At 35.9% G+C, this 15714-nt stretch overlaps 1 protein-coding gene across 3 annotated transcripts in view; it reads right to left on the bottom strand.

Annotated features, from left to right (window-relative positions):
* The window catches only part of LOC100032987 (disintegrin and metalloproteinase domain-containing protein 18), a 192919-nt gene extending 180573 nt beyond the window's left edge, over positions 1 to 12346 (bottom strand). For 2 of the 3 annotated variants that reach the window (XM_007476372.3, XM_007476376.3), the window contains exons 1-2: positions 12198 to 12346; positions 4164 to 4243 (exon numbers count right to left, since the gene is read on the bottom strand). In XM_007476372.3, the coding sequence (XP_007476434.2) occupies positions 4164 to 4243; positions 12198 to 12246 (129 nt within the window). In that variant the 5' untranslated portion in view covers positions 12247 to 12346. The remainder of the gene's footprint in view (positions 1 to 4163; positions 4244 to 12197) is intronic. The other variant, XM_007476373.3, reaches the window with a different exon arrangement.
* Positions 12347 to 15714: the final 3368 nt, after the last annotated feature.

Genomic DNA, 15714 nt, shown 5'->3' with positions numbered 1-15714 from the left:
TACCATAAGCAAATTAGGATCATCAGACCTATAAGAATTTATGACCAAACAAGAAACAGTGAACATTAGAAGATATAAAATGGATAGTTTTGATTATTATTATTTTAATTAGAAGGGTTAAGAAGTTAACTATGGGGGGAAATTGCAGCAAATTTCTCTCTCAGATATACAGAGAAATAAGTCAAATTTACAAGAATATGAGTCAGTTCCTAATCAATAAATGTTCAAAGTATATAAACAGGCAGTTTTGAGAAGAAATCAAAGTTATCTATAGTTAAGGGAAAAACTGCTTTAAATCACTACTGATTAGAGAAATACAAATTAAAACAAATAATTATAGGAAGCTGCTGGATCAGTGACAGAACTACAATCTTCCCCTTGTTCTAGAATTCCTGCCCTTGTTTTTCCCCTCTAAATAGTTCAGATTGGGATAGAAGCTGGAATTGAGAACCCTCTTCATTCCTTGGGTCTAACCCCTACATCTGCTGTTTGCTTCTGAGCCTTCTCCCTGCTTAGTAGAAAGGTTAAGTTCTATCACTGTGCCTCACAGCAGAATGCTACACCAAACTGGGTAGTAACAAAGCTAGTAGTTCAGATCTGTTTCCTCACCCTTTTAACATGGTCATAATGTCCCTATACAGGTCTTGCTCCAGTACACAGTCTCTATATTCTTTCAGTACCCGGGTACTGGAATTCTCTGCCAGGCACACTCCAAGCTTGTAATGGTAGAAATTTTAGGCTTTCTGGGAGAGGTTATAATATTGTAATGGTTAAAGTGTGGCTACAGGATTTATAATCTCGAACAAAATTTAAATCTTGGATTTGATGAAATACAAGCTAAAACCCTATCCTAATGGACACAGATTGATCCATCCCCTTTTGCTAACTTATACTTGAAAAATGACTTACTTTTTCTTGAATTTCCTCATCAGGATTAAGTCTGATCATTTTTAAGATATATTTGGAGGATTGGGCAGGTGGGCAGAATCTTGCCAAGCTTTTTTTATTACATTATTAACTTGGCTCTACCTTTGATGTATTTTTAACAAAATCTTGTATGTGTGTGTGTGTGTGTGAGAGAGAGAGAGAGAGAGAGAGAGAGAGAGAGAGAGAGAGAGAGAGAGAGAGAGAGAGAGAGAGAGAGAGAGAGAGAAAGAGAGAGAGAGAGAGAAAGAGAGAGGAGAGAGAGGTGAGAAAGAGAGAGAAAAGTCAGAGAGAAAGAGAAGAGTGAGAGAAAGAGAGAGACAGAGAGAGAAGACAGAGAAGTCAGAGAGAGAGAAATCACACCTACCTTTTCCAAGTAAAATGAGAGTTTCATCTGATTTCCCTTCCTCCAAGTTTGTATACTCTTCTTATGCATTCTAATTATAAGGAATAGCAAGTTCTACCCTCTTTCTTCCTTCTTTCTATATGATCATATTCCTTTTACTATCCCATTTCTTTTTCCTTTTAAAACCTTCAGAACAGAACCACTCTACAAATCCTCTGTTTTACTTTTTTAGGTCCCTCAGTACCTTCTGAAGAGATTATATAGAAGGACACTTATTAATTCTCTGTCACAATGTCAGTATTTCATCATCACATAGCTCCTTCCAAAATATAGTTGTCTTTTTAGATTTCTCTTAAGTCTTAGATTTGCATATTAAAGTTAGTATTCGGTTTAGTTTTTCTTTTTCCTCAAAAGCTATGCTCACTGTAGAATTTATACTTAACTTTGTAGAGAAAAAGCATTGTTGTAAACCTTTTTGGTTTTCCTTTTATAGTATTATTTTCCAAGATCTCCTCTCATTTTTGTTAGAAATTACTAGATTTTATGTGATCTTGTCTGTAGTTCCATGGTACCTGAGCTCTTTGGTTGCTTACAATATTTTATCCATGGTATGGAAATTCTAGATTTTCACTATGATATTCCTGGGATTTTTCCTTTGGGGAATTTCCTTTGAGATATGATGCGCGGATTCTATATTCACCTTGGCCTCTGATTCTAATAGATAGGAATAATTTTCATTTAAAATTTCTTGAAATATAGTATCTGGAGTTTGTTTTGTGTTTAATCATAGTTTTTTCAGTAAATCTAATCCTTAAATTATCTCTTCCTGACCTTTTTTCAAGACAGTTGTTTATTATAACTGATACCTTTCCTTTTTTTAATCTTTTGATTTTGTTCTAATATATCTCACTATCTCAAGGGAGTCACTGATTTTTTTTTTTGTCTATTCTAGGACACCTGGATTCCTATGCCAACCTTCACTTCCCAGAATATATCTATACAAAGAGTGCTAGTAACTTTTAGGCTGCCTTAATAAAAAAAAAAGAGTTATACTTAATAATGATTCAACATTCTGTGTCGAATTCTCTTTTTTCTATTCTACTATAATATTCCTGGTGGTTTTTTTTGAGTGTTCATTAAAGTAAAAAATGTATAATAATGTATCTAAACACGAGATACAGATATTTGACTTAAAATATCAGAATGATGTTTTCTTGGATGGGGATAGACTTGCCTTAGTGAATATTATTCTTCAAAAACTTGAGGAAGTAATATGCAATTGTCATTCTGGAACTGACTCTTATCTGTAAGGAGGTTATAAAAATAAAAATATAAACCTTAGAGCACAATGATCATACCAGCTTAGTACTGGAGACAAAGAAGATAGCTCTGATTTGGTGGAAGCAGAATTCAAAGGCATTAGAGATAGACTGAATTCAATGGCCCAAAATTCTACATGGGAAGCTAGTCTAAGAAAAATCTGAAAACTCTCAAGAATTCAATTATGAAGACACAAAACTAAATTATTTAAATAAAGAGGGAAAAGAGGTCATGTATAAAGAGACTGATTAAGTTACACAGTAAATTCACAAGAAAACTCTAATTTTAAAAAAACAATGTACAATAGTTGTTCTAGATAGTGACGGGGAAGCTGGAAACAGTTTACTGCTTATTTGAGGAGTGGGGGGAGGAGTGGATAATCATGGCCTCAGTTTTCAAAATATAACATTTCTGGCATTGGTGGGGCATTCAAGTAGAATTAATCCATAAAAAATGGAGGTCTGAGGATAAGATATATATTTTGTTCATTCTCTTCAAGCAAGAAATAGCAAAACAAAAAAATTGGAAATAAAGTAGATGCCCAATGATTAGGAAATGGCTGAACAAATTAGAGCTTATGAATGGAATACTGTTGAGTTAAAAGACATGAGGAATTCAGAGAAATACAGGAAGATTAGTATAAACTGATGCAATAGTTTCTAAGTAGAGACTTGAATGATTACTTTCATTGAAGGACTTCAAATAAATTAGAGGACCACTTCTCAGGTATATTATTGTGGAAATTCCTTTTTAAGTACAAGTTGCACTTGATGGTCACTGATACTTCCTTCCAAATCTCAACTAGAATAATTTACACAATGACTCCATTTAATGTAACTGAAAACAACATTAAAAAACAGCTGAACTCTAATTGCAGCTCCTAGACTTAGTCCCACAGAACAGATGATGAAGCATATTTCTTTCCTCTCAGTGGAAATAATAAGAGTAGTAATAGAAGAATCAAAAGAATATTATGTTAAAGAGATAACCTAAAGGATAAGATGATCACTATAATTAAATATAGTAGAAAAATTCAGAAAGATGAGGTCTGAGAAACAAATCACTGGATTTGCCTTGATATGAGAAGTATAAAAATATGAATGAATTAAAGAACCTTTAAGTTCTTACTCAGTATTATAGTAAATATGAAAATTACTTTGCATCACCTGAGTATGTAACTGTTAGCATGAACTGTTAGCAATAGTATGTGGAAAAAGTCACTCTGATATTTAAACTTGTAATTAATATGCAAAAAAGTAATGATATAAACAACAAAGATAATTGAGAACTGCCTACAAGTATACATTTCAATATAATCCTATCTTGGTCTTTTGAAATAAATGTAAGCTTAGTAAATGTTTCTATTTTAATGTCTAAAACCTATTCCATTGCTTATAACTACCATAACAAAACTTAATAATATTAGCACTCCCAAAGTAAATATGGACACAAACATTGATTCTGATAAATAAGTAAATATGAAGTTGTTTTATGGTTATTAAAACAAAATCCATTAGGTTTACTAAGCATTTTCAATTATTTCAGATTTTTAAAAATAGGTATTCTCATTTACATGTTGTTCCACTGAATCTTCAGATGCATTTGACCAAATCTTCTGTGGAATTGTGATGTGAATTGATTTTTGTTGAAAACCTACAGAAAGCAAAAAAGTTTTAGTACCTTAAAAACTTTCAACTTACACTGTCATCCTTCATTTGAAAGTCTCAGTTCTAAGCCTAGTCATTTAATTATTACATGACTTCTTATTTTTATGATATTTTTCTCTGACTTTTCTATTGAGTATAGAAGTGTTAAAATAGGGCTGGCAGTGAAGTTACTAGACTTGTGACCTTGGAAAAATTCTCTCATTCCCAGAATTCTCAGCTGTAAACTAGAGATAATATCATTAGCACTATCTACTTCAAGTGGTTCTTGTAAATAAAACCCTTTGTAAGATTGCTATTTCTACCCTTCTGGGAAGAAAGTAAACTAGGATATTCTAATTTCTAAAATTGTCCACATTCTTTCTATCTGTGAAGATTAAGTCTAACTCTCCCCTGATTGTGAAAATCAAATTAACTCCCCTGACATTTTTAGATTTCATTACCAAAAGTGTAAACACTCTACTTAAAGCTGAATGGGGAAGATCTGCCCATTTTTAGATTTAATCACCAAAAGTGTAAACATCCTGCTTAATCATTTAATGGGAAGGTCTGTGAGTGTGCAATAGTGGGTGATGAATCAGAATTGACTGTCTGCCTCTGAGGCAGTCCTAAGCAAGGCTTTAGACTATGATTTGTCTACGTAAAAAGTGGAGGAAGACACAGGAAGTGATATAAAAGAAAGTGTCTTTAAAAGGAATTACAATTTCTTGTGAGTCACAGTTCTTCATTCTTTGGAGTTGAGACTAGAGAAGAATCTGCTGACTGGACCTGAGACCCTGTTCCTGGTAAGCTGTTCTTAAATCTCTTCCTTTGGACTGACACATGGTGAGTGAAAAGGCTAATTCCTTTCCTGGATTTTCTGAAGAGATTAGCCTTAAGAGAGACCTACCTCTTGAGAGAGACTTCTCCAGGTCCTCAGCTTTGCCAAGGCCAGCTAAGGACTAATTCTCTCTGCCTGGGTTAAGCCAGGGACCGGGAGTAAATTACTTAGTGCAGTGGCTAGATATCTTACCTTATCCTCTCTCTGATTTTCTTACTTCACTCTTTCTATATTTTGTAAATAAATTGTAAATAAATCTCTTTGAAATAAATTAAATTCCTGGTGACCCTATTTTAAATATAGTCCAGTCCAACCTTTTTATAAAATTAACTCCTTTTCCCCTTTACATATCTCAGTCAGTTAATGAACAAACATTTATTATTAAGCATCTACTTCCTATGTGCCAGGCACTGTACTAAGCACAGGGGATAAAAGAAGGCCAAAAAACAAAACCCACTCTCAGGAAGTTCATAGTCTATCAAGTATTAGTCTGATGCAAAATTCAAACTCAGATCTTCAATGATTTCAGTACTTTATCTACAACACTATGGATAAACAAAGAAATACTGAATAAACAGCAATAACTTCACCAAGGGAGTTAAGAGGGCATGGAAAGAGTGCATTCTTAAACTTCATCCTAATGCCTGATTCAGTTTGACCAAATGATAACAAATGTTGATAATTCATATTCTCAATGAGCTGAACAAATAGTAAATCCTTCTGTCCCCAAGTATCTACATCTCTTTTCCCCTCTTCCAATTAAGGTCTTTTATAATTATTGAATAGGGGCATCTAAGTGGTCCTATAGTGCCCAGAGCCCTGGGCCTGGAGTCAGGAAAACTAATCTTCCAGAGTTCAAATGTGACCTCAGAAACTTAATTAGCTGTGGGATACCCAGGACATGTCACCTAACTATTTGCTTCAATTTCCTCATCTGTAAAAATGAGTTGGAGAAGGAAATGGCAAAATGTATTGCATTATATGTATAGCATTTCCTAGATTATGTGGGGAATATATTAGCATATGAAAATCTCTTTGAGGAATTTCTAATTTCTTGGCAGAAAGTTATATTGCTGAGATGATTGTGTAAGCAGGGCATAGATATGACAAAAATGATATTAATACTAAATATCTATTTTCAAATAGAACTTTTAAGTTTCCAAAGTGTTTTGAATATATTATCTTCTTTTATCTTCAAAGAAACCCTGTGAGGTAGGTGTTATTATTGTCCCCATTTCACAGATGAGAGACTCAAAGAGGTTAAATTGTTTGTACAGGATCACATGGCCAGGAAATAGCTAAGGTAAGATTTGAACCCAGTTTTTCTGACATCAAGGTCTGTACTCTATCATCATACTACACTATATGGTAGAAAAAGTAAACAAGCAATACTAAATAAAGAGAAACTGAAATCATGAAGAATTGAGAGGCTGTTTAAATAATTTAGGTATATACGGATGAAGATGTGGAAGAGAATGCTAGTAGCAGGAATGGGAAAAAAAAGCAGTAAGGTTGTAGAATTGACAGGACTTAATAAATAGCTAGACATAGAATGAAAAGAAGTAAAAAATTACTTGTCATCCTGAGTATCTGAAAGGATGGTAACATTCATCAAATCAGGCAGTCCAGGAGGAAAGAACACATTTGAAGACAGAGAAAAAACTAAAATAAGAGTTGAATAGTTCCTTGTAAATTGGTCCATATACCTTAAGCTGCAGTCCTATCCCCATTTTCCCCAATAAAACTTTTTAAAAACTATTCTTTAGTTGTTCTTAGCTTTCTTGTTTTTGGTGTCAGCTCATTATAAGCTTTAGTATTTTTGAATTTGTGCCAAACATGGTTATACTGTATGTATGAATATCTATAGATGTGTGTATATATGCATATGCATGTATAGATGTACATACATATATGTGTGTATATATACATTTTTTCTCGCAACCTGCTCTTCTAGAGGAAACTCTCTCAAACTCTTTCAGAGGAGGTGCTTTAATTGCTTTAATAAAGGAAATTCCTCATTAGGAGTTCCCTACACCAAGGAAATCACAGATTCAATTAAAAAACGAGTTGCATTTGTACAACCCAGTGGAATTGCTTGTCAGCTCTGGGAATGGGGGGGGGGGGGGAAGGGAATGAATCATGTAAACATAGAAAAACAGGAGGAGGGAGGGAGGGAGGGAGGGAGGGAGGGAGAGAGGAGAGGAAGGAAGGAAGGAAGGAAGGAAGGAAGGAAGGAAGGAAGGAAGGAAGGAAGGAAGGAAGGAAGGAAGGAAGGAAGGAAGGAAGGAAGGAAGGAAGGAAGGAAGGAAGGAAGGAAGGAAGGAAGGAAGGAAGGAAGGAAGGAAGGAAGGAAGGAAGGAAGGAAGGAAGGAAGGAAGGAAGGAAGGAAGGAAGGAAGGAAAATTGCCCCTGTTTCCATTTCCTGTATATGCCCTTTTTTCAGTCTAAGAGAAAGAAAAAAGAAATGAAATGGGCTGAAACTTAATATTTTGTCCCACATTTTCTACATCTTTCAGTCAATCGTTTGATAGTAGAGATGCCATCTACTAGGGAATACTGTTTGCAAAAAAATGCCTCTCTTTCTCCTACTAATACTACAAATAAGGATGCCCTTAATATATGTGTGGATTTGCATAGAGAGAAAAGAAACATATAGGTCATAACATCTGTGTTCACTTAAGAGGCTTGTAGGATGAAGGTTGCCTGGCCAGTCACAGTGCTTGACTATAGAAGAGGTCATGAACACAACCTGTCATGAGTTGTAAAGTGAGTTTAAGCCAAGGCAGTGAGGATTGATCAAGAAATAGTAGCATTATATGCCAAGCACATTTGTCCAGTTGATGCTATGCAGCCAAGTAATCATGTCTATGCACTGCTCCTCTTCTTTAAAAGTTGGCTTTTGAAATAGGAAAATGAATGTTCTGAATTTGTCAATGAAGCAACAGTAGTTTTTTCTTCTTCCTACATGCTAACTCTCTGAGCCTTGGAGTTCTCCTACTAAAATGGAATTTAGAAGTATCTTGAGTATTTTGCCAGGTAGGTAAAAGTGATCTCTTGAGTTCCTTTGCAGCTCTAGTTCCTTGTCTAGTCTTCTAAAAAATCATCTCACCTTTGAAAAGAGCAATTCTCTCTCGTTATTTATATTACTTGCCTTGACTCTGAATCCATAAGGGGAAAAGGCCTACCAATAAAACAAGAGGTGGAAAGTGAACTGGATCATCTTAAAAATCCTTTAATAATCCCAGCCTTCCCTCAGAAATGAAAGCTTATTTTTAAATGCCAATATCCTAAAAGTTACTGTATAGCTGTAATTCCTGCAACACTAAAGTTTCTGTAGAAAGGTTAAATATGAGGATTTTTTAAAAGCCATTAGATTTGGCAATTAAAAGTTCACTGGTAACTTTGGAGAGTATAGTAGTAATTGAAATGATGAGGTCAGATGCCAGTTTGCAAAAGGACAGAATGGTGAGGGTAGGTAAAGAAGTGGACATACACAGTGAATACAGTTTTCTCAAGGACTTTATCCATGAAGAGGAGCAGAAATCCATGAAGAGGAGATAGGATCTCAATTGAAGATTTTGTTTAAGGTGTAGGAATATATAGACAAATTTGAGGGATCAGCAAAAGAGGAACAATCTGTGGTAGAGACAGAAAAAGATGAGATTCTGAAGTGGAGTTGTTCTTGGTGAGGAAAAGGGCCATCTTTTCATAAAATATAGAAGCAAAGGATGAGATCACAGGGGGAAATGTATGATTTGAGATGAGAAGAGAAGGAAAAAGGGAGTTTTCAGCTAATGGTCTCAATTTTTCAATGAAGAATGACTTAAGCTCCTCAGCTGAAGTAAGGAGAAGGGAACCTAGAGAGGCTTGAGCAGGGATTAAAAGGTATGGAATAAATGCTATGGTGAAAAGGACAACAAACTGATTAGGGAGTTGTAGAGGAAAACTGAGATTATGTAGCATAAATCTGTAGGTGACCCAAATCAGAACAATATATTTGGATTTCAACAGAGCATCTGACAAAGTCTCTCATGCTTTGTGGGCAAAATGCAATTTAGAGGATGCATTAGGCAGGTTCTGAACTGAATGAATACAGTGGAATGCTTTGCAGCATATATATTTGCCCCTGTGCTAGTCAACATTTTTATCAATGACTTGAATGAAAGCATAGCATGCATGTTTATTAAACTTGCAAAGATGGTAAATTGAAACCTATAGCTAGCATGTTGTGCAACATATTTAGGATTCATACAGATCTCAACAAGCCAAATTATCAAGTAAATCTAAAAAAGATATTTAATAAGAATAAATGGATATGGATAGATGAGAGATAATTAGAGGCAGATAAGGAATTGTTATTAATCACTTGCTATGTGGTCAGGTGGTGTGCTAAATACTGGCAATACAAATACAAACAAGCTTAGAAGAAGTCTAGAGAATTGGATCATAACTGAAGTGAAACATGACTGAAGCCCTCCCTAAAATAGTGTGCCAGGTAGGCAGTTCACTAACCAAAAAGAAGTTTGGGGAGACAGTTTCTCCGCAATAGGAAGGCAGCATGCCGATAAAGAGAAGTCAAACTGGAAGGCAAATGACTGATGCAGAAGAGGAGGCAGATAAATTCTATACTTGGGCTCAAAATAATCATACAAGCACAAGTAATAGAAAGTATGGTTAGACAATAGTTTCATTAAAAATTATCTAGAAGTTTCAGTGGAGTACAAGTTCATTATGAATCATGCATGCCACATGGCAGAAAAAATTGCTAGAGTGACCACAGGCTACTTCTCTAGCATGAATTAATAAAGAATCCCAAGGGAGAAAGAATAAATAGGTGGCATGTGCCAGACAAATCAAATCACTACTACATCTTGACTACCATCTTCTTTCAAACTGTACTGGAGACAATCCAGGACACTGTATCCAAGAGCCCTGTGAATAGGAATGCTACTTCAAACCACCAACCCAGCTTCTTGGCTCCCATAGCCATCATTGAGGGGAGTAATCCCTCTGGGGAAGTGTAAAATTTAAATTATATCTCTACTAATAAAATATTATATTTTATGAGGTTTATTAGAAATCAAGGATACAAAATAAAAACCATGTGCCCATGGCTGATTAGCCCATTCAAAATCCCCGAGCTTAGTTTACCACTAACTTCCTACATCATTGCAATGGAAAAGAAGACGCATGGGAGGTGTTACTGCCAGTTAAATACAAATTGTGACCTCGCCAACTTGGGGACTCAGGTGAGATTATAGGGAATTCTAGGAAATTCCAAGGACTTCTGGGGATTGAAGTCTAGGGTTCAAAATCTCCATTTTTACAGAAGAACACCACTACCAGTGCTGTCTGCCATAAATGTAAACAAACCCAAGAGCCTCCAGAAATAAGTATCCACCATTCTACTTGATATACTCCCAGCTTAGTCCCTGCCATCATCCTAAAAGAAAGCAAATAGTAGTTTTCAGCCACAACTTTTAGCACATCTTTCAGCAACTGTAGCTACTGAAGACACAGAAAAGAAAGAAAACTCTTGTCTCTAAAGTCATTGGTACTATTAAATGATTCAACATCAGAAATCTTGTTTTTTTCATGGAAATTGCATTTTAAACAATGCATTACTATCTATTTGGAGATGGAGCATCTTCCTGAATCCAAATCTGGTCTATGATACTCATTCTCTGTGTGACCCTGGACAAATAACTTAACCTTCTTTGTCTCGGTTTCCTATAAATGAGCTGGAGAAGGAAATGGCAAACCACTCCAGTGGTTTTTTGGTTTTTTGGTTTTTTTTTTTTTGGCCAAGAAAACCCCAACCAGGGTCACAAAGAGGCATGATTAAACAACTGAACAACAACAAAAATGCTTAAATTATTGTTTCTTTCATTCATTCACTCATTCAAGACATAGTGTCCAGAATGAGGGAGGGATGAATCCCCATTGTACTCTATTGGTCAGGCTACTCCTAAAGTATTGTGGTGAGAACTGAATAGTACATTATTATAGAGACTTTGGTAAGATGTAGAACATCCATAGGGCAGTGGCCAAAGCAATTAAAGGCCTTGTATCATGCCATTGAAGAAAACAGATGTTTACCCTGGAAAAGAGAAGATGAGAATAGAGGCAGAAGAATTCCAACTGTTATCAAGCATTTGAAAAGATTGTCTTTTGGAAAAAGAATTGCATATTCTTCCCATTTCAGAGAGTAAAGCTAGGAACAACTGGTGGCAATTGCAAAGGGAGAATTCAGCTTCACATGGATAAAAATTTTCCTTAAAAAAAAAAAAGCTATAGAAAGAATAGCATTTCTCATTAGATATACACACTTACCACTACAGTTACTTTTTTTAAAAACCCTTTCCTAATGTCTTAGAATCAATATTGGTTCCAAGGCAGAAAAACTGGTAAGGGCTCAACAATTGGGAGAGTTAAGTGACTTGTCCAGGGTCACACAACTAGGAAACAACTGAGGTGATATCTGATATCCTGGCCCGGTTCCCCATTGCCCAAAACACTTAGCTTCCCCATTCCTTCCCCTACCTCCCCCCACACACATTATGATATAGTTTGAACTAGTTAGACTAACTGATCTTCCAATTCTATGAACTCTGACTCTGGTCCCTGGGTGGTTCTCTGCCTCCTAGTTCTGACCCTTACACCTTTAAAACTGGAGTCTCAGTTTCCTCTTTTGAATAATAAAATCTGGATGATTCCTATTGAATATGGAAGATTTGTATTTTGTATAATTGGATTCTTTTGTATAATGGATTAGAAAGGTTTTGGGGTTCCTACCTGCTCTAGACATTTAAATACTGAGATTTTATAATATGGACTGGCTCAGTGGAAGATAGCATTCAAATATGGGCTGCCATTTACTTCATATGCGACCCTAAGCAACACTTATTTGCCTCAGTTTCCTCAACTGTAAAATGGGGATAGCAATGGCACCTTCCTCCTATAGGGCTATCGTGAGATTCAACTAAGATGATATTTGTAAAACGTTCCCTTCGTCTTCAGGTCCCCCAAACTGCTAGCTCAAAAAAGTTGGCTTGGCCCCATCTCTTTCACCAGCCCCCAAAAGGAATTTGGGGAAAGTTTAGGACGCAGTGAAGGCACTTACTTTGTGCAGCATACAAAAAACCCTTCAGCAGCATCAGCAGAAGCAACATGGTGCAGCAGTAGGGGAACCAGGCGGGTCCGACAAACCAGCCGTTAGACCCTTCTTAAAGTCTCGGGCACGCTTGCACACGGTCTTCCACAATAAGGCCGTGCGCAGTCTGGCACGAGATCAGAACCTGCACGCGAGCCCTAAAGCGCCTGCACACGTCTGGCCGAACTTGACGCCCAGACAGGCTGAACACGGGGAGGGTGGGGGTGGGGGCTGTGTGGGAGCAGGGCGCTTGCCCACGGAAATCATGGTTTTTTTTATGGAAATTGCATTTTAAACAATACATTACTATCTATTTGGAGATGGAGCATCTTCCTGAATCCAAATCTGGTCTCAGATGCTCATTCTCTGTGTGACCCTACTTGACAAGATGTGCACAGGAGAGGCTGGCCCCAGAGCGCCTGCGCACTGTAGATGGCTTACGGAAGTATGCTGGCGGGAACCTGCAAATGGTAAAGAGGGTAAAGCAGCATCAGCTACCGAGGCCAGAAGGTTCTCCCGTGATCGTAGAAGCCTGGCAGTTTCTTGGCCAGCCCTTTTTCCTTTTCCAGGTAGCTACAAGCTGGTGCAGTACGTGCTGTTCTGGCGCTGCCTTTGAGGGAGGAGCCTTAGGGCGGCGATTTTTGTTTTCCTTCAGGCTGAAAGACCTGGTCTCCAAAATCCCTTCCAGCTCCCCCTAGAATGCTAGGAGACAAAGATTCTTAGTATCTCAAGACAGTGTCATTAAGAGGTTCGTGAAGTTTTAAGATTTTTTTTTTAAACTTGAATAACTGTATTTCAGTATTATGCCCCTTTCTATATACACGTTTTGTATATATAATGTTAAATTAATATATTGTGTAATATAATGTATTATGTTACATTAGTTGCATACTATATAATTAATAATCTATAATTACATTACACTAACAAATAATAATATATAATATTATATAAATATGTTTTTCTTCCTTCCTTGTGTCAGTTCACAGTTCCACCAATGGTGTACTAGTGTTCCAATTTTTCTACATCCTCTCTAACATTTATCATTTTCTGTTTTTTGTCATGTTAGCCAGTCTGGTCTTTTTGGATTTGGAGCATTATTTCTTATGACTTAATTCTCCATTTTAATGCATTTTAAATGTTATTCTGTCAAGGGGTCCATAGGTTTCACTAGACTGCCAAAAGGATCCATGGCATTTTTTTTTAAGAGGACTCTTCCTCTTAACAACCCATATTCAAAAAGAGAGTAGAACTAGGGCTTCTACTTCTGGAAAAACTTGTGAACTTGGGGTGTGAAGATTCTCTGGTGAGGAGAGGGGTGTGAAATTCAAATCACAGAAGCAGAGGACAAAGACCAAAAGGATCCTGAAGGGTTCTGTGACAGACCACCTAAGTTAACTCTCCAGTCCCTTATTTTATAGGTAGGAAAACTGAGGTTCATTAGTATGAAACTAGCTCAAGGCCAGTAGAAAAGCAGAACTGGAACTAGAATGTATAGTTCCTTTCTCCTGGCCCAAGTTTACTGCACTGTTTGTAAAAATAATGTTTCTTCAAGGCAACCCAATATTACATTAATGTCTTTGTGCTGTTATACTTTTGATTCATATTGAGGTTGAAATGCATTATACTTTTTTTAGAACTCTCTAGCCATACTGCTTCCATCCTATAGTTGTGAAGTTGTTTGTAATTCCAAATGTGTGACTTTCCTTTTATCCCTATAAAATTTCCTCATGGTAAATTTGGCTCATTGTTTTAGTCTTAGGGTTTACACAGTACACGTTGTTAGGACTGTCTCATGGGGAATTGTTTTTTAAATTATTAATGCTTCTATTGAATATTCAGTTATAAAGGACATATTCATCAAAGAAACTAAGGGAACTAAAATTTTACCAAAAGTTTTTCAGTTCTCTATAATTCATTTAAAATTATAAATTTAAGTTGTTAGAAGGATCTATGGAACTTTATTTTTATTGTTTTTTTAAAAGTCCCTAACTTGACAAATACGTGAACTCTGACAGAAGTAAATTCTCCTGTTAATGCATATACTAAACAATTGTCAAAATAATCTTCCTAAGTGGCTTCCTTTCAGTGACTTCCTATTTCTTCTGGGATAAACTACAAACTCTGCATCCCAAGAATTTAAAATGCTTCACAGTGTAGTTCCAATCTGCCTTTTCAAATTTGTTTTCATTACTTCCCTTGAAAATTACTAGCTCTTTTTAATTAATTTTTATTTTTTCCATATTACATGTTGATATACTTTTTAATATTCATTTTCTGACATTTTACAATACATATTCCTCCCTACTATTCCTTCCCCCTCCCCAAGAAGGCAGATAATATGCTATAGGTTGTACTTATATCATCACATAAAACATATTACCTTGCTCATATTGTAAAAGAAGACATGTATTGCTTTCACAAGAGAAAAATTCATGAGGGAAATAAAGTGAAAAATGGTATGTTTCAATCTGCATTCAGATTCCATCTGTTAATATTCTTTTTCATCATGAGTTCCTTGGAGTTCTCCTGGATTCTTGCTCTTTTCATAATATTTAAGTCATTCACAGTTGATCATCATACATTATTGCTGTTACTGTGTACAGTGTTCTCCTAGTTCTGCTCACTTCACTCTGCATTACTTCATATGTCTTTCCATTTTTTTGTGATCATCTAGTTTGTCATTTCTTATGGCACAATAGTATTCCATTACAAGCATATGCCACAACTTGTTTAGCCATTCCACAATGATGACATCCCTTTAGTTTCCAGTTCTTTGTCAACAAAAAGAGAACTTCTATAAATATTTTTATACAGGTAGTTCTTTCCCCCTATCTTTAATCTCCTTGGGATACAGACCTAGTAGTGGTATTGCTGGGTCAAAGGGCATGATGTTTTATATCCCTTTGAGCATGCTTCCAGATTGCTCTCCAGAATGGTTGTATCAGTTGTATCAGCTTGACCACCAGTGTATTAGTGTCAGAATTTTTCCATATCCTCTTTAACATTTTTCATTTTCCTTTTTTGTCATGTTGGCCAGTCTGGTGAGTGTAACATGATCCCTCAGAGTTGTTTTAATTTGCATTTCTCCAATTAATAGGGATTTGGAGCATTATTTCATATGACTAAACATAATTTTAATTTCTTCATCTGAGAATTGTCTATTCATATACTTTAACTATTTGTTATTTGGGGACTACTGTGTATTCTTAAGAATGTGATTCAGTTCTCTATATTTTTGAGAAATTAAGTCTTTATCAGAGAGACTTGCTATAAAGATTTTTTCCCCAGTTTGTTGTTTGCCTTTTTGTCTTGGTTGCATTGATTTTCTTTGTGCAGAAACTTTTTAATTTAATGTTAAAGTTATCTGTTTCACATCTCATAATGTTCTCTATGTTTTGATTTGACCTAAATTCTTCCCTTATTCATAGGTCTTCCAGGTAAACTCTTTTGTACTCCCCTAATTTGTTTATGGTAATATCCTTTA

This window comes from Monodelphis domestica, chromosome 1 (assembly GCF_027887165.1).
Source record: "Monodelphis domestica isolate mMonDom1 chromosome 1, mMonDom1.pri, whole genome shotgun sequence".
Classification (NCBI taxonomy): domain Eukaryota; kingdom Metazoa; phylum Chordata; class Mammalia; order Didelphimorphia; family Didelphidae; genus Monodelphis; species Monodelphis domestica.
Note: the sequence above shows the minus strand (reverse complement) of the source record. Positions and strands in the feature narration are given on the sequence as shown.